The sequence below is a fragment of the Saimiri boliviensis genome, chromosome 1 (genome assembly GCF_048565385.1).
Source record: "Saimiri boliviensis isolate mSaiBol1 chromosome 1, mSaiBol1.pri, whole genome shotgun sequence".
NCBI classification, from domain to species: domain Eukaryota; kingdom Metazoa; phylum Chordata; class Mammalia; order Primates; family Cebidae; genus Saimiri; species Saimiri boliviensis.
In genome coordinates, this window is record NC_133449.1 from 268,114,564 (window position 1) to 268,136,800 (window position 22,237).

The 22,237-nt window shown below is 41.3% G+C and overlaps 1 protein-coding gene across 2 annotated transcripts; it reads left to right on the forward strand.

Annotated features, from left to right (window-relative positions):
* The first annotated feature begins 523 nt into the window (after positions 1-523).
* AMACR (alpha-methylacyl-CoA racemase) lies at positions 524-20,061 on the forward strand. Of its 2 annotated transcripts, none has more exons than XM_003936219.4 (6): positions 524-868; positions 2,836-2,979; positions 4,001-4,161; positions 9,763-9,949; positions 16,333-16,724; positions 19,975-20,061. In XM_003936219.4, exons 1-6 carry the CDS (start codon positions 622-624, stop codon positions 19,996-19,998), a joined length of 1,155 nt encoding a protein of 384 aa, XP_003936268.3. In that variant the 5' UTR covers positions 524-621; the 3' UTR covers positions 19,999-20,061. The 2 variants fall into 2 exon arrangements, with proteins under 2 accessions (XP_003936268.3, XP_074242777.1); XM_074386676.1 differs by lacking the exon at positions 19,975-20,061 and adding an exon at positions 17,191-17,296.
* Positions 20,062-22,237: the final 2,176 nt, after the last annotated feature.

The following is a 22,237-nucleotide window of genomic DNA, read 5'->3' on the forward strand; positions in this document are numbered from 1 at the left end:
TGATGAGCAGCACACCCCTTAATGTTCTTCGGATACTAATTTTCCTAGTGTAGTCTGAACTTTTTTAAAAAAAGACGTGTAATCCACAGAGTTTGTAACTCAAAATGTGTGCCTTTAGGAAGGATCGCAAGCCGTTTCTGAATTAGACTACCAGGCAGCTAGCTAGCTAAGCGGGGCCGGTGAAGACGACAACCTGCAGTCTAGGGAAGAAAATGCCTTTGCATTGCTTTTACGGATTTACGTTATTTTACTTTCCAAGAGCAAGGCAGGAGTTAGGGGCTCAAATGATACAACGGCTGGGGATCGCCGTGGTGACAATAAAATCGTCCAGAGGGGACAGTAACAGGCAGACGTTCCAAAGGTCAGTCCCCTGCAATTTAGGACTCAGAAATTTAGGTAGCAGAAAAGGGAATGTAAGCTACGAAATTTAGCAGACCCGGGAGGCCGGGAGGGAAGCACACTAGTGCGCAGACTCTGTGGACTCGCGCAGGCGCACCAAAAAGGGGCGGAGCTACGGGACTCGGGGCGGGGCATCCGGGGCCGGGTAGGGCTGCCTGCGAGGGGCTGGGCCCGAGCAAAGGGCTGCTCAGCTTCCTAAGAGGGAACTGGGAAGTAAGTGCCATGACGCTGCAGGGCATCTCGGTCGTGGAGCTGGCTGGCCTGGCCCCGGGCCCGTTCTGTGGTATGGTCCTGGCGGACTTTGGGGCGCGGGTGATGCGCGTGGACCGGCCCGGCTCCCGCTACGACGTGAGCGGCTTGGCCCGGGGCAAGCGCTCGCTGGCGCTGGACCTGAAGCAGCCCCGGGGAGTCGCGGTGCTGCGGCGTCTGTGCGCGCAGTCGGACGTGTTGTTGGAGCCCTTCCGCAGCGGTGAGCCCGGGCCCCGCGGGCTGCTCTCGGAAAGTCCCCGCGGAGGGTAGGGGTCTGGCCGTGCCATCGAGGCTGCGCCTGCCACACCTTGGCCCCGTTGCCGCAGGAACCCTCGGCGGCCCCAGCATTCTAGATGTTCTTGCTCCTAGGGTATTGTTGGTGATCATTCGTCCCTTGAGACAATGGTCCAAAACTCGGGTTCTGAGATACTGCTGTTGCCCGGTTTCTCCTTTGGCCTCTCTGACTCCTTCCCAAAATCCTTTTTTTGTTTTTTTCCTAATAAACATTCTGTATTTGCCTTTCTTAATTTCTTGAGGGTCTTGAACCCTGTGAAGATCTAAAAAAAGCCATAAGATTCCCTCCCTGGAAAACTGCATATAGGCCCGGTCATTCCGTTATGTTTATGGAGTGCTGTACCCTGAAGCTATCCAAGAACCCAGGCTAACCCTCCCTGCCTGGGAGAGCTTCAGTTCTCAGCATCTGCTCCCTGGACTCCCCTTGTTCATTCCCACCATTTTCACCTTTTATAGAGACTTCTGCCTTTTCGGAGTCGCAGACACCGGCATACACAGGTCCTGGGCATCGCTGTCAGGGCTCTCCACTAGGCATCGTCCACAAATCCCAAACTGAGCCTTTCCTTCTTCCTTCTAAAACAGCATCTCCACCTTCTGTATTATTTTTTTCAGTGAGTGCCTGAATCTGAAACCTGTACTTCATCAAGGACTCCAATCTTCCTTTCACCACGTCCAATTTCAGTGATGACCAATACAGTCATTTTGCTACTTAATCCACTTGGACGATTTCTCTCTATACCTGCTGCAACTGCCTTGACACGGCTGTGACAGGCTTTTAAAAACTGGTGTTTGGGGCTGGTATCGCTCCCGTTCATTCTCAGACAGCTGCCAGAATAATTTTGTTCAAATAGAAATTCAAAGCATTGCCTGATCAGTAACAGGAAATCAGTAAATGGTGAATGAATGAATGTCTACAGGACGCCAGGCTTATTTAAATGTGCTAACTCATTTGACTCTCACAGCCGTATTTGAGGATTGTAACAATTATGATTAAGATTGTGTAATAATTTAAGAATGCTCCATTTAAGATGAGGGAGTCTGAGCATGGTTAACTAATTTGTCCAACGTCTTGTAATCAGGAGGAACACCGGCTTGGAATATGGATATAGCCTCCAAGTGAGGCGTTGTGTCTGTTGTTTATCTACGAAGATAACTAGAGGTTTTTTGTGATTTATTTTAGCCTTATTTGCAAGTACAATTAATAACATTTGCTGTAGGCCGATGGTGTATTTCCATCAGCTAAGGACCCCAAAAGTGAAGCCACCATTACTGGAATGGTGAGTTTATTATAATCTTGATCACTTTTAATCCCAGTATACTTCAGGTGCCGCTACCTGGGGTTTGTGCAATATATATTATACTTGCTGATAGCGGAAAAGCTCTCAGTTACTATTGTCACTCACCTCTCTTTCTACAGATGGGTACTGAGCTTTTTCATGAAGGTAGAGATGCTAGGCACTTAAGCGCCCATGGAAACAGATCAGGTGTGAATTCTGCAGGAGACACTCATGAGCTGGTAGGGAAGTTAAGTATATGTATGTACGAGCAAGTGCAGGTGAGGTGGGACGTGGCAAACACTGATGCAGTACAGAAAGAGAAAAGGGATTTCCTAAAGGGATGAGACCTTGCGCTGGGGATTCAATAAATAGCCTTGGATAAACCTAGAGGGAAATAGGATACGCCAGGAGAAATTACATCCTGGGAAGAAGCCACACATTCCAGAAATGGTGGCTTCACTCTTTGGGTCCTTAATTGCTGGAAACATACTATCAGCCCGCAGCAAATGTCATTAATATTACTTGCAATAGTGCTATTTTATGTTTGCCTCAGAGAAGAGATTATCCTCATTCTTAATTCATGCTCTCTTAAGAAGATTGTTACTTTTCTCTTAAGGTGTCATGGAGAGACTCCAGCTTGGCCCAGAGATTCTGCAGCGGGAGAATCCAAGGCTTATTTATGCCAGGCTGAGTGGATTTGGCCAGTCAGGAAGCTTCTCTAGGTTAGCTGGCCATGATATCAACTATTTGGCTTTGTCAGGTATGTTGCAAAAAAAATTTAGTCTACACTTTTAGTTTATTCCATCAAGATCTATAGGTATGTTGATTAACAAGAATTTTTAAAGGTGAAGATTTAAATATTTATCAAAATCCATCAGCAGATCATGGTTGTTTAAAATAGATTGGTTTGGGTCTTGGAACAATCATTCTCAACCTTCTCTCACCGTACCCCTTAACATGTTAGAAGGATGTGCTAATGTGCTAACTACTATCATTCGTTTACTGTATTTGTTGAGTCAATTCTCAGACAAGCCCCTGCTAGGAATTAAGAGGCTTAATGGGTACTAGGGATGGTTGCTCTGTAGTTTGAAAATGTTAATAATAGTTAGATTCTGAGAGCTACTTCTCCCCATCAAATCTCTACCCACCACCTTGAGAATCATTGCCTGAGTCATTGTTTCAGACTTCTGTGAACACTAGAAAAAGCCCATGGTTTTCAGATCCTAACATCACTTTATTAGAGTTTTTGCCTGAGAGACAACATGTAAAATTGGCCTGATTCCAGAATTCTAAGAACTGTGTGTTATTGACTAAAGGAAGTTTCAGATTTTCTGTGAGTACACATTTAAAGGCTGAGGAAAGAAGTGTATATAGAATTGGCTTTTCACATCTGTTTTAAAATTAGATTCCTTTTTTTCTTGTGTACAAGTATTTTCTTGCATTTCTTTCTAATAAGAATGAAAGTGCATTTACTGTTTTAAAACCACAAAACAAATAATCATTTTCTTTTCCAAAACTGAGGGAGTAGAAGCTTAGCAATATTTTGAAAATGGTGGATGGAATAGGTTTTAGAGAAGAAAAAACAAAACCAGGATCCTGTCTTGAGGGAAAGCCTGTTGGTAAGTTTGCTGACTAAACTCAGATTTGGAAAAGTGTTGTATACTAGCTTTCACTTAGATTATCTACTGGAGAGATGATTGGTTATTCCTCTAAGATGCTCACATATTTATTTTAAGAGATTAAATTTAAAAGAGACATTAAATTTGTTTTTAATGATGTAGGTGTTCTCTCAAAAATTGGCAGAAGTGATGAGAATCCATATGCCCCGCTGAACCTCCTGGCTGACTTTGCTGGTGGTGGCCTTATGTGTGCGTTGGGCATTATAATGGCTCTTTTTGAACGCACACGCTCTGGCAAGGGTCAGGTCATTGATGCAAATATGGTAAGTATTAATTGGGGTAGATGCCTGCCACTTGTCGCTAAGTGTAAGATATGGCTGCTTAAAATCCTTTTTTGAAGAAGACAAGAGATAAATGACATTTGAAGTTTCAATCCAAGTTACCAAGGATATCCTTTTCTTTTTAAAATAGCTTCATGTCCTTTATATATCTGTTAGAATGTCATATTTTGATCATCTGTTCTTGGAGTCAATTTTCTAAACTTTTTGTGACTCATCTGATTCCTATGTTGTTTTAGTTTGGTGCAAGAGTAGTTGCAGGTTTTGCCAAATCCACAATTACTTTTGTGCCAACCTAAATATTTCAGCAATTTTCCCCAAGTTATCTCTTGTGCTTAGCATATCATTTTCAAGCAGTTGTCTTTCAAAAAAAGTGCAAGAAGTCTCCCTTAGCAGGTAGAGAAAATTCTTAGGGATGCTAAGGTATCATGGAGCTCCCTGTCTAAACCTTCCTGCTGCGTTTTGTAGGGAATGCTCTGATATCATAATGCTTCTGTTTGTTCACTGTCATCCACTGAGTGCTTGCCTTATGTTCTGCTGAGCAGTTTCCCTGTGTGATTTCTTCTTATTCTCAAAACTGCATGAGGAATACCTTATTGTTTTAAAGAGGAGGAAATGGAAGCACAGCCATTTGCTCAAGATCTCACAGTTAGTGGGTAAGAGAGCCCACTCTAGCTCCACTCCATGTTTCCATTATCACAGACATTTGGAGGTAGGATGGAGAATGGATTTGAAGAAACAAGACTGGAAGTAGAGAGACCAATTACTGGATTATTGCTGAAGACATCAGGGCAAGTACGACAGCAGTAAATGGTAGAGTTGGTTTGCATTGAAGGAGTAGTTGAGATGTAAAATTACTGGCAATTGATAATGGACTGACAGGTAGCAAAGAGGGAGACGTCAAGGCTGGATCCCAGGTTTCTGGCTTGGATGACCTGCTAGTGTCCTGAAGAAAGACTGCTGAAGGATGAGGCAGCCTGGAGCAGTGGCCAGAGCATAGAGTGGCAGCTGACTGCCTCCATCCCCAACTCTGCCATTTACCAGCTCTGTGATCTTGGGCAAGTTACTTAACCTGCCTTTGCTGTAGTTTCCTTTGTGAAATAGAGATAATAATGACATCCACCTCATAGCATCGTTAGATGCTGTGAGAATTCAGTGAGTTCATCCATTGTTCAGTGTGGGAACAGTGCCTGGTGTACAGTGGGCCTTCTGTAAAAGTTTGTCATTGTGGTTATTTTTACTAAAAGAAAAGGAATTCAGTTTTAGTCATTTCCATTTTGAACTGCCTTTCAGATATCCAGGTGGGATACTTGAGGTTAGTTGAGAAACAGAAGGGAGTGTTGTCATGGGAACCAAAGAAAGGAATGGTCAGAAGTTCAAATGTTGGTGGACACCTTAAGAATTTAGAGACTGAGAGTGTCAACTGGATTGGGTCCTTGACGATCTTCGCAAAATGCATTTTCTACCAGAAACCCCTCATCTCCAAAACTTCGGCCTATGCTTCCTTGTCTTCATGGTGAATCATGACCACCCCTGTACTGAGTGCCTGTGGGGCACTTCATCAGGGCACGTCTGACACTTTCCTGTGTGCCCCCTCTGAAGTGTTTAGCAGCGGCAGTGGAGTGTGGTTTATCTTTTATGGCCAGCTCCTGGCGTAGTCAGTTGCAGCATGAGCTAGCAGCACCGGCTTTATACCACAACCTGCCAAACTCAAGGCCAGTACCTTCCACAGGCCTTCCCTCCGTTGATCCACACAACTTTCTGAGGGACACATGCTACTGTCATTGGCATTGAAGAGTTGACTGCTTGGAGAGGTTATCTGCCGTCCCTAAAGCAGGTCATGGGAAAGGGTCCAAAGCACTGCCCCAGGCAGTTGGACCCTAAAGCCACTGCTTTCAACAACTTCCCTCTGCTGCCCCATGGGCACAGTCCATGGAGTCCAAAAGGAATGAACTAAGGAGCAAACATGGGGCCTTGGGAGTGTTAAGGAAAATTTAAGGCTAGATACTTCTCTAGTAATAATTTGAATAATTTGCTGAGGACATACAGTTGATTATCATCGAATATTTAAAAAAAGGTGATTGCTTTTTTTAGCAGAATGTAGCTAATCAGAATTACATAATGATTAGAAGATAGTAAGGTTGGCCGGGCATGGTAGCTCACGCCTGTAATCCCAGCACTTTAGGAGGCTGAGGTGAGTGGATCACCTGAGGTCAGGAGTTCAAGACCAGCCTGGGCAACATAGTGAAACCCCATTTCTACTAAAATACAAACAGTTAGCTGGGCGTGGTGGTGGGTGTCTGTAGTCCCAGCTGCCCAGGAGGCTGAGGCACGAGAATTGCTTGAAACTGGGAGGCAGAGGTTGCAGTGAGCCAAGATCACACCAGTGCACTTCAACCTGGGTGAGAGAACGTGACCCTGTCTCAAAAAAATAAAAATAAATAAATAAATAAAATAAGAGAGTAAGGTTTTAGTGTATGTGAAAATGTTGTAATCTTTCTTCTGGGTTTGTATTTCCATTAGGGTATATAAGTGTTTGCTAATTACTCAAGGCTAAAAAGATCAGCAAATCATAGTCATTACTTCATCACTAAGAACTCTTGTAACGCAAGCAATTGTGGAAGCTGATTAAGGGGAGGCAGATCCCTTCTAATGGACCAGAAGTTTTTACTTTTTTTTAGCAGTATAATTCCAGACCTGGGCTTGCCTGTGAAGACCCGGAGTCTATCTTTTCATAGTGCTGTTTCCTTGGAAACTGTAGTTAAGATAACTGTGGGATGTGGAGTGCGTTTTGCTGTATTTACACTCAATCTGGGCCCACATGATGAGAAGAGTGTTAAATTAAGTGTAGCCTAAAACTGTCCCCTTATGTATTTTAAGTTCCACCTGAAAGTTTCTCTTACATCGTGAACTGTGATCTCAGGTTGTGTAAACAGACTGTAACCTCTTGTAACAAGCAGCAAGTCTCAGCCAATCACAGCAGCCGTACTTCAACCCATCACAGGTGGCCAGCTGTTCAAACTGTGTTCAAACAAGGCAAAGGCCCAGGTGTAACCAATCCATCGGTTTCTGTACCTCACTTCTGTTTCCTGCACATCACCTTTCGTTTTTGTTTCCATGAGTTCACACGACTACACTAGAGTCACTCTAAACCTAGCCTGGTTCCACAGATTGCCCAATTCATGAGTCGTTCTTTGTTCTGTTAAACTCTTAATTTGTCTAAAGTCTTTCTTTTAACAATATCAAAGGTTGGTGGTGAATTGAGGTTGTGGTTTCCCTGTGTCAGGGGGCTCTCGTCTGTGGCATGCATGGTGTGTGAGTCGTGGGGAAAGAGAAGCCATGTGCCAGGGTAGCCACTGCCAGGCCTTGCACTGAGCCTGGGAGGGTTCCTACTGTATTTCTTGTCCTGTCCCCTCTTCTAATGCTAAGGATTAGACCAGAAACTGTTTTTGTCCTGAGTAAGCCCAACTGTACCTATAACTCTGTTAGTGCATCTATTTTTCAGCAATCTCATCAGGACGTTCAACATATAAAAGAGATTAAAGGGATATTTTATTAGCATAAGATATTTTATGTTTACATATTCAGTATTTATGTTTTGTCAGTCCAATAAAACTTCTAAACATAAGCACTGGAAGTTAGAGCTTATGGGTGATCGTCTCATGACTTTCAGTATTCAGTTTATTACTACATTTTGTTTTGACTGGATATTAGGAAAATCCTGAGTTACGGAGATAAGTTAGAAATGCCTGTAATTTTTACACAAAAATTAGCTGGGCATGGTAGGCGCCTATAATCCCAGCTACTCAGGAGTCTGAGGCAGGGGAATCACTTGAACCAAGGAGGTAGAGGTTGCAGAGAGCCAAGATTGCATCACTGCACTCCAACCTGGGCAACAGAACAACGCTCCATCTCAAAAAACAAAACAACAACAACAACAACAACAACCTATAGTTTTTAAATAGCTTGCTTAAATTCCAGATTGCATTTCACTTATGATGAAGCAGAATGGAAATGTTTTGTTTCAAGGTTGACTCACTATGGTAACTAAAAACTTTTCACATTCTTTGGCCTGAACATAAAAGTCAGACAAATAGTATTCAGAACTCTCTGCTAAAACTCTCTCTTGCACCGTATGACAAGCTAGCTTGCTTCCAGTTCATCTGTTACTGCTCTGTTGATTGCGGGGTAGGCTCTCAGAGAAGCAAAGCTTGAACGGAAAGCAGGCACTTGCTTATTTTTCATTATTATTCGTTTATTATTCCTTGTCAAACTTGTTGGTTTTGTATGAGCAAGCAGAAATTAAGAGGGCAGGAGACCCATGCAGAACAAGTTTCCTTAATAGTGTTCCAAACACAAGGTAAAATTTAGGCAAAATTGGAAGGAAAAGCTTTATTTTAAAATCTAACAACAAATGTTAATGCGTTGAGGCTCTGATGTGTCAGAATTTGGTAAAGGATACATTTAAATATGTGATTAAATAGCAAACATAAATTTAAAATAGTACACGTATATATGCATATGTGTATATATGTATGTATGTGTATAAATATGGAACTCTAATATCTGTGTAAGCCAGTCTCAGGAGCACTGCCATAGGCCACTTATGTGAACTCAGCTATTTGGTGATACTAAATGTCACAGCCATAAATTCAGATGGGCATGAAATTTCAAGTTGAAAGGGAAAATTGGATATTGCCAAAGATACATTGTGTGGTTGTTTCACAGCCAGTAACTGAGAAATTGCTAGAAGTTGGAACAGGGCCTCCTCTATCTGTAACTATTGAGGCAAGGATGCTTGAGGGCCTTTTCCCTGGGGGAATGGAGACATTAGGCTTATAAAAGGTGTAAAGATCAGAACATAGTCTTCTTCAGATAGACCAGTGTTGAGTTTGAGCCTTGTCTTAATTATACTTGATTGCGTGTTAACTTCAGGACAGTGGGAAGGTGGCATTTCCAAACTAGTTTGCCTGGACTCAGAAAATGCATATACCTGCCATCCATACTGTTAGTTTATTTTATAACTTTCTAGTGATTATTAAAGATAACATATATATTATACTCAAATGCAGTTTTCTTAGGATTGGAATCGAGCTAGAATGTGCCAAATTTACTGTTAGGTGATTTACCTTTAAAAGGTAGTATGCTTTGTGTATCTATGTGTGTTTATAGGTATGGAGATCAGAAGATGCATTTTTAAAAGCTCTTTTTCTTTATTTTTAACTTTTTATCCTGGCAGTTTTTAACATAGGTAAAAAGTAGAAGAGTACAGTGACCTTCTATGTACCCTGACCTAGCTTAAAAAATCGCCAGCATTTTGCTAATCCTATTTGAAATGGAAAACAAGTCATACCTTCTAAGTCTTACAGTATTTTCAGAACTGAATAGTGCAGCCAATTGTTATTCTAACATAAACCTGCTCTACCTCACTTTCTGAAAATACCAAAGAAGTTGCATAATTGGGTAGAATCTTCCTACACACTAAGATGAGCATTTTTATACAGATTTTAATCTTGAGTAAGAAGAATGAATCATGCTTTGACACTTGAATTATCTGGATTTGTTTTGTATTCACTTTTCTCAAAGGTGGAAGGAACAGCATATTTAAGTTCTTTTCTGTGGAAAACTCAGAAATTTAATCTGTGGGAAGCACCTCGAGGGCAGAACATGTTGGATGGTGGAGCACCTTTCTATACAACTTACAGGACAGCAGATGGGGAGTTCATGGCCGTGGGAGCAATAGAACCCCAGTTCTATGAGCTGCTGATCAAAGGCAAGTCACCTTCATATGTCTCCCCCGACTCCCCTTTTGCTGTGGATGTTCTTTAGTTCTTTTTTAAAGACTTTCGGAATCTATGATGTCTTTTTCTGAGGCACTATGTGCCTGAACTTCTTGCTTGTAAAGAGCCTTAAGGTCAGCCAGAGGTGAGAGAGGAGGGCTTTTTCAGATCTCTCCCAGGCATTCACACTGCTCTGCACGTGTGCACATGTGTGGCCTTCTCAGGAGTTGTAAAAAATTCCTTGTTGGGGATGTCCCATTCCCCCGTTTTTTCTTTTAGGTTTCTTGGTTACCATCTCATTAGCTGCAACAGGTAACACCACCTTAGACAGCTCACAGCACCTGCAATAAAATAAATAAAATACTGCCATTTTTTTTTTAAATTAACATTTTAGGGGTAGAGCAAAGTGAGCTCTGAGTCAGATCACAGAAAGACAAGCCCTGAAAATGGAGCCTTTCAGGAAGCTGCCAGACAGGCTAAATAATGTCATTTCTCTGGGGATGAGGTTTTTAGGGGAAGCTCCAAACTCATTTTCCTCCTCTCGGGGCTATTCTCCTGCTGTTTTTCAGAATTAACCAGAGTTGAAAGGTAGCTGGTTTTCAAGGCTACCACAGGGAGAGGGATGAAATTAGCACAAATTCTAACACCACAAAGCTCACTGGTCTTACTGAGATTCAGCTGTTTTTCTTGAATAAATGCTCCTTGGAATGCTGCAAGCTTTTAATTTCCAGCATTATGAAAAAGTTGATTCTGACAGTTGTTGCTAGGGTTCTCATTGCTTTAATGCAGGTTTTGAAGGTTCTCATTCTGCCATTCTGGAAGTTAACTCTCTTCCTTGGTGTATCCTGTTATTTTAAAACATATACCATAGTCCTCCCTTATCCGTGGGAGATGCATTGCAAAAGCCCCAGTGGATGCCTGAAACTGCAGGTAGTACTAAACCTGATTGCTGTCAATTGGAAGATGTTTCTGTTTATGTCTTCCTCCCACAAATTTAATGCGATTTTCCATCTTAAGCACTTACCATGCACTTTGGCTGTAACTTTCAGTTTGAGTAGTGACAGCAAAACTAGCATGAATTTCTTTCTGCTTCTCCCCTTCTTCACAATCACATGAATATAAGATTCATTCTTAACCATAGATTTTAGCAACATCAGCATGCACATTTTGTTCTTGCCTTAGGCTGAGAACTTTCACCTTTTCATGTAAGGGAAGCACTTTAGGCTTCTCTTTGGCACGTCCACATTGCCAGCATCACCTCTGCCTGCTGGGGCCTTTAGGAAGTAAAATAAGGGTTACTTGAACACAAGCCCTACAATACTGCACAGTCAGCCTGATAACTAAGTTGGCTGCTAAGTGACTAATAGGTGGGTAGCGCCCACAGTGTGGATAGGATGGACAAAGGGATGATTCATGTCCAGGGCAGGATGGAGCAGGATGCTGCAAGTTTTTATCATGCTACTCAGAACAGCATGCAGTGTAAACTTATGAATTGTTTATTTGTGGAATTTTTCATTCAATATTTTTGGACCATGGTTGGCTGTGGCTAACTGAAGCTGTAGAAAACAAACCTCAGATGAAGAAGGACTGCTGCATGTATGGAGTGCTCATGTTTCACATCCACATTTCTCCTCAATGAACGAGCCTTTCTGGAAACACTGAAGATGAAACAAGACAACATTTTTCTAGCAGGGTCATTGCTCCAACCCCTTCACTCCTGCTCACCCTCTTCTAGGTATTCTTCTGATGAGTTTAAACTGTGTAACTCCCCTGATTTTTTATAGCACCCTGTTTTTGCATCCACAGCCTTTTATGGTATTCTTAACCCCCATCTACCTTTAAAGTTTACCTAGGATCCTTAGCTGACACATGGCTAGAGGAGATAGCATGTTAAATCACCTTTCACTTACTCTACCTAGTCCATGCCAAAATTCCTCATAAAAAAATTTTTGTAATATTTATTTACAAAAATAGCACTTTTACTAATCACATATACATTAATTCTCTCTCAAGTCCTACTGGACAAACCCCCATGTCAATAATAATTTTTTGAGGGCCAGGTGCAATGGCTATGCCTGTAATCCCAACACTTTGGGAGGCTGAGGCAGGTGGATCACTTGAGGTCAGGAGTTCAAGACCAGCCTGAGAAACATGGTGAAACCCCGTCTCTACTAAAAATGCAAATATTAACCAGGTATGGTGGCGTGTGTTTGTAATCCCAGCTGGTGGGGAGGCTGAGGCACGAGAATCACTTGAACCTGGGAGGCAGAGGTTTCAGTGCACTGAGATTGCATTACTTCCCTACAGCCTGGGCGACAGAGAGAGATTCTGTCTCAAATAATAATAATAAATAATAATAATTTTTCGAGATAGTACTAATTACATACCTAATTTACTCCCCCTTGTATTTTAGATCTTTGAGACAGTACTTTAATCTAGATCTTCAGTTGCTAAACATAAGTTTGCAAAGTCTTTTTAAGGTGCATACTCTGCTATGTCCCTGCCGTTTTCTAGGACAAAAAAAGTCTGAAAACACTGACAATTTTATGACATTTTGAAATAACAAGGCTCTTATAGTACAATCAGATAAGCAATAGATAATTTCCAAAAGCTGTTTATCAATAGATAATTTTCAAAAGCCAGGTGACCTCTGTCACCCAGGCTAGAGTGCGGTGGCATGATTTCAGCTCACTGCAACCTCTGCTTCTGGGTTCAATTGATTCTCCTGCCTCAGCCTCCTGAGTAGCTGGGATTACAGTGCCCACCACCATACCTGGCTAATTTTTGTGTTTTTGGTAGAGATGGGGTTTTACCAGGTTGACCAGGCTGGTCTCAAACTCCTGACCTCAAGTGATCTGCCCGCCTTGGCCTCCCATAGTGCTGGGATTATATTTTACCACAGTTTTCAAAAATGAAATAAAAATTTAAAATTATATGTTTGCCAGAAAAAAAAAATAAGCAATTCAGATTTTAAAAAGTAAGAATGCAGATTTTCCTTTGTACTTCTACTTTGGAAAAATTTGGGATGTGGCCTTCAAGAATTTTTACTGTACACATACAAACACACAATTATTCTATTTTATTTTATTTTTTGAGACAGGGTCTTGCTCTGTTGCCCAGGTTTGAGTGCAGTGGCACCAACATGGCTCACTGCAGTCTTGACTTCCTGGGCTTAAGCAATCCTCCTGCCTCAGCCTCCCATGTAGCTGGGACCACATGCATGTGCCACCATGCCTGGCTAACTTTTTGATTTTTTATGGAGACGGGGTCTTACTCTGTTGCCCAGGCTGGTCTTGAACTCCTGGGCTCAAGTAATCCTCTTGCCTCAGCCTCCTAAAGTGCTGGGATTACAGGCATGAGCCACTATACTCAGCAATTATTTTCTGTTTTGCAATGTTATATATATATATATATATATATATATATATATATATATATATATAATCTATAGCTCTTTTTTGTTTGTTTGTTTGTTTGTTTGAGATGCAATCTCATCCTGTTCCCAGGCTGCAGTGCAATGTGATCTTGGCTCACTGCAACCTAACTTCTGCCTCCCGGGTTTTCAAAAGCTGGATGACCTCTGTCACCCAGGCATGATTCTCCTGCCTCAGCTTTCTGAGGAGCCAGGATTACAGGCATCCGCTACCATGCCCAGCTAATTTTTGTATTTTTAGTAGAGACGAGGTTTCACCATCTTGGCCAAGCTGGTCTCAAACTCCTGACCTCATCATCGGTTTGCCTCCACCTCCCAAAGTGCTGGGATTATAAGCATGAGCCACCATGCCCGACCTATAGCTCTTTTTATATGACAATATAGCGAAGACATTCTTTCATGTCAGTACAAAAGATCTTCACCCTCACCCCTTTTATATAGCAGTCATATCATGTATTTCATTATCTGCCTGTACTAAAATTTATATAACTAGTTCCCTATTGCAAGTTCCTTTACATTTTTTCCAATTTTTCATTATAAAAATAATGTTTACAATTGCCATCCTGGACATATATCATTGAATGCTTAACATGAGTTTTGACTGCTTACTATATACTTAATATAAAGCAGTAAAGTTTATGACATGTACTTAAAAGAATAAGCATTTTGTTTAATTACGTGTATGTGTGTGAATGTATGTGTATGGTAGTTTTTTTGAAATCAAAATATGCTTTCCCAAGTTTTAAATGGTGTCTGAGGCCCCAGGCCAGTTCCTGAAAAATCTCTTTGACTTAAAATACCAGAAATTTCATAGTGATTGTACCATAACAACTAGCCACAGTCTATCACTGTATTTATACAATTATGGATTCTGAGAGTTGGGACTGGATTCCAAGTTCCGTATTGGATTGTTAGGAGCATAGCAAACAGCTCACCTTAAACCACTGATGTTTAATCCTGTGGGCTTGGTCAGGGTTATGGACAGGATGGGAGATTATAGGCTGAGACGAGATGGCAGACAATGGGAGAATTGGGGTGTTAGAGTTGGGGTAGGATCTGGAGGCTTTTGATTTCTAGTATTTTTCTAGCATACAAACTATGATTTGTGTAATCTCGAGTATAATGTTAAAGAACATATTTTCTCCAGCTTTACTTAGTGTTATGATTCTGATCAGTTCTGGTAAAAAGAAACTTTTAAAAGCATGTGAAGATCACTACTTTTGGCTTGCTGCTCATTTTATGTGCCTTTCAGTCACAGAGTTCAGGGTAATCAAGAAAGATCACCAAGTGAAAGACATCCTTGAAAGCATTTCTCTGTAGGTCATAGTGATAACCTGAAATTATTGCCTCATATCCTTCCTAGTGTTTGAATGGGACTGGTGGTTACAGAAGAAAATGTGCCTATATATTCCACCAGAGGCTGTTTACACAAATCTGGAACTCTGTTAGTGCTTCTTATTTCCTCATGGCCCTCAAAACCCTAAGAAGCAGCTTCAGTATTTATGTCTTCCTGCTTCATCTTCAGAGCAACTTATAATTAGCCTTGATCATGATAGGGAAGTGAGGATTATTCAATTAACTTGGCTAAACTTATATATAGTGTTATGCATCATAGTTTACCAACTATTGTAAAGTGACCCTGCCCTTTGGGTATAATTTAATCAGCATTGGAGTTTGGACATGTCTGCAGGGGTAAGCCTACATAATCGGTAAAGAAAACACAGATGGGATCAAGAGCTAGAGAGGCCACCTTTCCTGTTAAATCCCCAGGTGGCTGCTTTCATGTCCTCTGCACTGTCGTCTTGATGGGCCCTTGAAGTCCCTTTCATGCCAGAAAGTCTACATGCCTCACTGTAGACTGACTGGCTGATAAGTTTCTGTCATGTTTGTTATAGAAACAGTTTGCCTGAGACTTTGGTTACCTTACAAGTCCTTTATCCTGGTACAAAAAGCTATTTTTGCCTTTTTTTTTTTTTCTTTTGGAGGCAGAGTCTTGCTCAGTCACCCATGCTTGAGTGTAGTGGCATGATCTTGGCTCACTGCAACTCCACCTCCTGGGTTCAAGCAATTCTCCTGCTTCAGCCTCTTCAGTAGCTGGGATTACAGGCGTCTTCCATCACGCCTGGCTAATTTTTGTGTTTTTAGTAGAGATTGGGTTTCACCATGTTGGTCAGGCTGGTCTCAAACTCCTGACCTTGAGTGATCCACCCGCCTTGGCCTCACAAAGTGCTGGGATTACAGACATGAGCCACCATGCCTGGCCCTTTTGGGCTCTTTCATTTTAAAAAATGTGTATATATATATATACATGGTTGGATGGATGGATGAATGGATGAATGATGGGTAGATGATGAGGGTCTTGCTGTGTTGCCCAGGCTGGGCCTTTAATTCCCGGGCTCAAGCAATCATGCCACTACTCCTGGCCATTCCAGCTCTTCTATTTTAACAAAATAAAGAGAAATGAATGTATTTATAAAATTGTAATCCTGAATTAAGTAATTTGTCTTCAGGCTTCTTCCTTGGAAACTGAGATGGTCATGTGTAAAATTGATAATATTGTATTTTTTAATAAGGTTTGAGTACATTATAGAAAATATGGAGTTGTTTTAACTTAGTATGACTGTAATAACATCCTGGGGAAATTGTTTTTCAAAATCTACTAAGAGGTAGGAAAGCAATTTCTGGAAACCAGGCTACTGAACACTACTTTTGATGAAACATGAATAATAAAATCTGGGTAGTGACAAGTCTGACTACCTCTGCCCTCTTTAGCCTTTTGCTCCAACCTCAAACTGACTTTACATTTTTTTCTCTTGCCTCGTTTGAAAAGCTATTCTAGAACATCTTATTTTACATAGTACAATGGGCTCTGCATTCATTTTCATTGATTATAATTGGCTCTGTTCAAATCATAATAATTTTAGAAATTTTATTTTTCCTCAGGACTTGGGCTAAAGCCTGATGAACTTCCCAATCAGATGAGCATGAATGATTGGCCAGAAATGAAGAAGAAGTTTGCAGATGTATTTGCAAAGAAGACAAAGGCAGAGTGGTGTCAGATCTTTGATGGCACAGATGCCTGTGTGACTCCAGTTCTGACTTTTGAGGAGGTTGTCAGTCATGATCACAACAAGGAACGGGGCTCGTTTATCACCAATGAGGAGCAGGACGTGAGCCCCCGCCCTGCACCTCTGCTGTCAGACACTCCAGCTGTCCCTTCTTTCAAAAGGGATCCTTTTGTAGGAGAACACACTGAGGAGATCCTTAAAGAATTTGGATTCAGCCTCAAAGAGATTGATCAGCTCACTTCAGATAAAATCATTGAAAGTCATAAGGTAAAAGCTAGTCTCTAACTTCCAGGCCCACAGCTCAAGTGAGTTTGAATACTGCATTTGCAGTGTAGTGTAACACACAACATGGTGTGCATGGAAACATGGAGGAACAGTATTGCAGTATCCTACCACTCTAATCAGCAAAAAAACCACAGACTCTGATTCTGCAGTGATGATTGATTTCTGAAAATGGTTATCATTAGGACTTTTGATTTAGAAATCCTTTGGGTACTTATACTAAATTATGATAGTTACTCTGCCTTCTAGTTTGCTTGATATATTTGTTGATATTAAGATACTTGCGTACTTATATTTTGAATGAATTAGTATAATTTATTAAATAAAGCTTTCTTTTTCCCTAAAGTGTACTTGTGCTTTTAAGTTTGCACAAAGCTTTTAAGAAAACCCTTTAAATACCATTTAAATTGCATTTTGTGATTCCTTGAAATCTTTTTTGCTTGTTTACCAGAGTGAATGTTCTTAGATGAAGAAGTCTGACCATTTCAACTTGACTGGAAATCACTCAGTGTGTGTCTTTGAATGGGAATGTTGGCAGATGTTCTCCAGGCTTCCAGCAGATAACTCCTGCCCCTCCATCTGGTCCTCTCTGCTGGGAGCCAGGCTTCTCTGTGCAGCTGCCTGTTAGTCTCACTGACATGCCTCTTTTTCTCACATTGTGCCATCATTTTGAGTTCTGCCAGGCAAGTCTTCCTCTCTCACCAGTCTCCTGCTTCCATTCCCACCATGCCTCCCTCCGCCCTCATAGGCCTTGAGCTTGTCCTCACTTCATTGAGGTCGCTGCCTAGTTCCCCTGCTGCGGAGAGTCCTTTCCTAGCCTCTGTCTAAAATAGGAGCCACCTCATCACTTGCTATCCCTTCACCCCATCTTGTTTTTCTTTGTACCATGTATCACTACTGACATATTTGCTTATTAACCCCTCCTCCCCCCCAACCCGCCAACACACACTAGAATGGAAGCTTTATGAGGGATTTTGTATGTTTCATTCATTGTAAAAGCCCTAGTTGCTAGAATAGTGCCAAGCAAATAGCAGAAACTTAGTAAATATTTATTAAATGAATATATCTCAAGAGCGAAGTGCTGTCAGTTCTTCCTCAACAGCACTTGAATCCATGCCCTCTGCCTAGCCCCCGTTGCAGTTTTCATTCAGGCCCCTCTTATCTCTTCCCAAGACTCCCGTTCAGTTGCCCTATCAGCCTTGACCTCTAGTATCATTGCCTTATTAATATTTTTTATCATGTTACTACTCTGGGTGTTTTCGACACCACACTCAATTTTCAGTCCTACAAAAATCGTGTGTTGTTCTTTTCTCCTACAGTAGAATATAAACTCATTTACATAGCATGTCAACTCTTTACTTACAATAAGACTTCTAGCTAGCTGTCCAATCCCATCCCTGTCGTCCTGTTCCCCAGGACTTATATTGGACCACCTGAAATTTCTATGTCATGGTCTCTCTTGTTTCCATTTCTTTCTGTATACTGCATTGTTATTTTCCAGGATTATCAAGACCCCTTTTGCTCCAGCCTGTTGATCTAGCAAACTCAGACTGGGCTGGAGCACAGCCGCCTTTGTGAAACCTCCTGTGCTTCTCAACCCTAGAGTAGTTTTGTACAGTGATTATGAGTTGTGGAGTCAGAAGGGCCTAGAGTTCACATCTCACCCTGTCATTGTGATGTCTATGACGATGCCTGTGAAGGGCCTAAACATCCTAGGTGAACAGTATTAGCTCCTATTCCTAAACCCCTTCCTATGTTTGCACTGCACTTCGTACACATCTACAAGGACAGTAATTGCCTTTACTATACTTTACAAAATGATTCACTAGGACATACGTTCCCAGAGTAATGGTTCTAGCAAGCAAACTAATTACTTGGAGATACTGTTAAAGCAGACTCCTGAGACCCACCCCCAGAGATTCTAAGACCCAGGATGTGCCACCAAGCTTCTAAGTGATTATGATTCTGGTTCAATGACTGCACTTCGAGTAGCACTGTCCTAAGGGATATGAACCAAATTGTTTTACCTTGGTTACTGTTATAATAGGTGCTCAAAAAAATACCTGTCGAATGGACCAGTGAGAGAAAGGATAAAAGCAAGTTGGCAAAATCTGTAACTAAACAGGCTAGCTTAGAGTACTGATTTCTGTCATTAGTAACTAAACAGGCTAGCTTAGAGTACTGATTTCTGTCATTAGTGGACTTTACACAAAATGTTCAAATGAAAAATTGTTTTTTGTAGGTTGTGAACTTTTAAAGAGTGGATATATAAAAGCAAGGTTAGTAGCTTTCGTTAGTGACCCATACTTTCCTTTTTTTCTCAAGAGTCTAAGACCCTGTGCAAAAAATGTTACACTTCTGTGTTTTCAGTTAGCTTTTGACAAACTGTAGATTCAGAAATAAGAAAGGGGGACAGGTAAGGAGAAAATAGAAAAATATTTTTTGTTTTTGTTTTGTTTTTGTCTTTGAGACAGAGTCCCATCCTGTTGCCCAGGCTAGAATGCAGTGGCACGATCTTGGCTCACTGCAACCTCTGCCTCCCACATTCAAGCGATTCTCCTGCCTTGGCATCCCAAGTAGCTGGGACTACAGATGCCTGCTGCCACACCTGGCTAATTTTTTATATTTTTTTAATAGAGACAGGGTTTCACTCTGTTAGCCAGGATGGCCTCCATCTCCTGACCTCGTTATCTGCCCACCTTGGCCTCCCAAAGTGCTGGGATTACAGGCGTGAGCCACTGCGCCTGGCTGAAAATAGGAAGTTTTAAGGAGAGTGGAAGATAAGCAGGCAATTGAAGGTAGCAAATTCTAGTGAAAGAGGAATTATATGTTCTTGAAGACATTGATATACATGTATTTACACTGTTGATTCTGCAATGTAGGAAGTGTGAAATGCCAGAAACTATAGTGATAAATAAGTCACATGAAACAGGGTGGTTGCATTCAAGCTTTTTGTCTTGGGGTTCATGTTCTCCCTCTAAGCACATTCCAAACTTTAGCAACAATTACATCACACTTTGTAATTTACAAAATACTTTCACGTGTATCAAATCAGAATGCCTTCATCTGCAAATAACAGTCTCCAAAATAATAAGGAAATGTTTTGGCTCACTCCCTAGAGTCCAGAGGGACAGTGACTTTTAGGGTTGCCTGTATCCAGTCACTTGAGCCCTGTTTCCCTGCAGTTCTCTGGGCTATCAACTTTCCATTCTCTGTGTGTTTGATTTCTCCTCAGGCTCGTCCAAGTTCTGGATCTTAATGCCCACACACAGTGATACCCAGACATAAAGATCTCAGGAGCCCCCAGCAAACTGTCTTGCATCTCCTTGGATTGAGTTAAGTAACAAGCCATTCTTAAACCAGTCTTTGACAAAGAAGACAGGATTATCTTTACATAAAACCAGCCTGCTCCTGGAGCTTCCCTGGACTCAACTTCCCAAAGGCATATGAGGAAGGAGTGGATTCCACAATCTAATCCAGGTGCCATCAGAGCAGAGGGAGTAGACAGTGGATGTTGGGTGGGCCATCAATAAGGTCCATTATGCACAGTATCTCAACTGTCCTTCAACAATCAACTGTAAGGGGAAGGTGGGACAGGTTTCTTCATTTTACTGATAAGAAAACAGAGACTCAGAAGAGATTCTTAGTTCATTTTCCCCTTAGTGCCTCAGTAATTTTTTCATGGTGGCTTAAACCAAAAGAAATATCTAACCATTCAATTTATAAATAATTAGGTCCCAACATATTAAATATTTATGTCCTAACAACTTATTAGCTCTTTGAAAAATAGAATACACATAAATCAAAAGAAAATGTATTTTTCATTTCTATTTTATTGTTAATCACAACTACTTACTAAGAAGATGTATGTACCTGTTGCACACTGTGCAGCTTCTCAGCTGGAATCAGATTGGATGCTGCTGTCCTCATTTTCTGCTCCATGTTGATGTCCACATAGTACTTGCTTTTTTATCAGACTGACTGGAAAACCCAGCCTCACAGAAGTATGAAATCCTGAGAAGGATTATAGTGCAATCTTATGTTGAAAGCATGAACTACCTTACTAGTAAGTTCATGTGATGTCTGACAGATGTTGACTTTCAATGTGTTTACTGTGTTCAAATTTTTAAATATCCTGAAATACTCTTGTGAGGTCACTCTAATGCCCTGGGTGCCTTGGCATAGTTTTAGAAACACTAGTTGAAATTATTTGCTCATGAATATGCAACTAGGAAGAGGCAGAATCAGAATTTAAGCTTTCATATTATGGCCTTCAGTTTTGTTCTTCAACCATTTTTAGGAACTTTCCCATAGGGTTATGTTTTCCGGCCCAGGCTTGGAGGATCACTTGAGGCCAAAAGTTCGAGATCAGCCTGGGGAGCACAGCTGGACTTCCATTTCTGCAAAAAATAAAAGTAAAAAAAAAATAGCAAGGCATAGTGTTGTGTGCCTGTAGTCCTAGCTACTCAGAAGCGTGGGGCAGGAGGATCACTTGAGCCCAGGAGTTTGAAGCCACAGTGAATTAGGATTGAGCCACTGTACTTTAGCATGGGCAATAGAACAAGACCTTGTCTGTAAATAAATATATATACAAAAGATTGTGTTTCCTACAACTCAGAATTTTGATTTGAACTCAGGGTCCAGCAAGGAAAATATAACTCGTTTAAAGTCTTTAAAACCAGAGGAAATTTAATGTAAAGAATTCCACTGATGATGAAAGAGTAGAGAAACCCAGGAGATAGTGAGGCAACCCAGATATGAACAAAACTAGAAGCCAGGGCCACAAAACTAGAAGCCAAGGCTGCAGGGGTGATGGGAAAGTTGGTGTTACCTGGATCCAGAAGCCAAAGTTGCTGGACCCACCTTGGAGACACAGACACTGCCAGCAATCTCTCAGGGAGGAGAAAGAAATCTAAGGAAATATCCTGGCCGCTTTTCTTCTCTCTCACCTCTACTCTTCCTACCAGTGCTTCCTATTGGCCAAATCTACCTAGAAGCCAGAAAACAAGGGAACCCTGGAAATGTAGCCCCATAAGATAAAGAGCACCAAAGGAAATTGAGCTGAGCAGACAGGCAGCTGACTGGCAGCACAAAATGTAATGTATATGTTTTGTTCACTCGGTAATTCCTTTGGCAAATATTTATTGAAGACCTGCTATGTGCCAGGTATCATGATAGTTGCTGGGGATACCATAATGAGCAAAACAGACCTGTTTTCTGCTCTTAAATAAATCAAAGACAAACACAGGATATGGAATAAACCCAGAATTATCTCATTGTAAAAAGTATTAAGTGCAACAAGGAAAAATATTAGGGCGATATGACACAACTAATGATTTGGGGAAGGGTGTGACCTGCCAACATTTTAAATCTGGTTATTTCACCCCTGAGCTGTGTGCGCAGAAAACTTGTAGTCAGGAAAAGATAGAATGTCCATATCTCTAAAAAGAAGTTTATCAAAAGGTATCAATTTATTTACATTTTGACATAACCTCTAT

What these genes read in the sequence shown, in the direction of transcription:
- AMACR (XM_003936219.4), top strand. Translation starts at nt 622, where the DNA reads ATGACGCTGCAGGGCATCTCGGTCGTGGAGCTGGCTGGCCTGGCCCCG. An exon ending in CTATGAGCTGCTGATCAAAG is followed by an intron (nt 9,950 to 16,332) that starts GCAAGTCACCTT and finishes ATTTTTCCTCAG; the next exon opens with GACTTGGGCTAAAGCCTGAT. An exon ending in AAATCATTGAAAGTCATAAG is followed by an intron (nt 16,725 to 19,974) that starts GTAAAAGCTAGT and finishes ATTTCTCCTCAG; the next exon opens with GCTCGTCCAAGTTCTGGATC.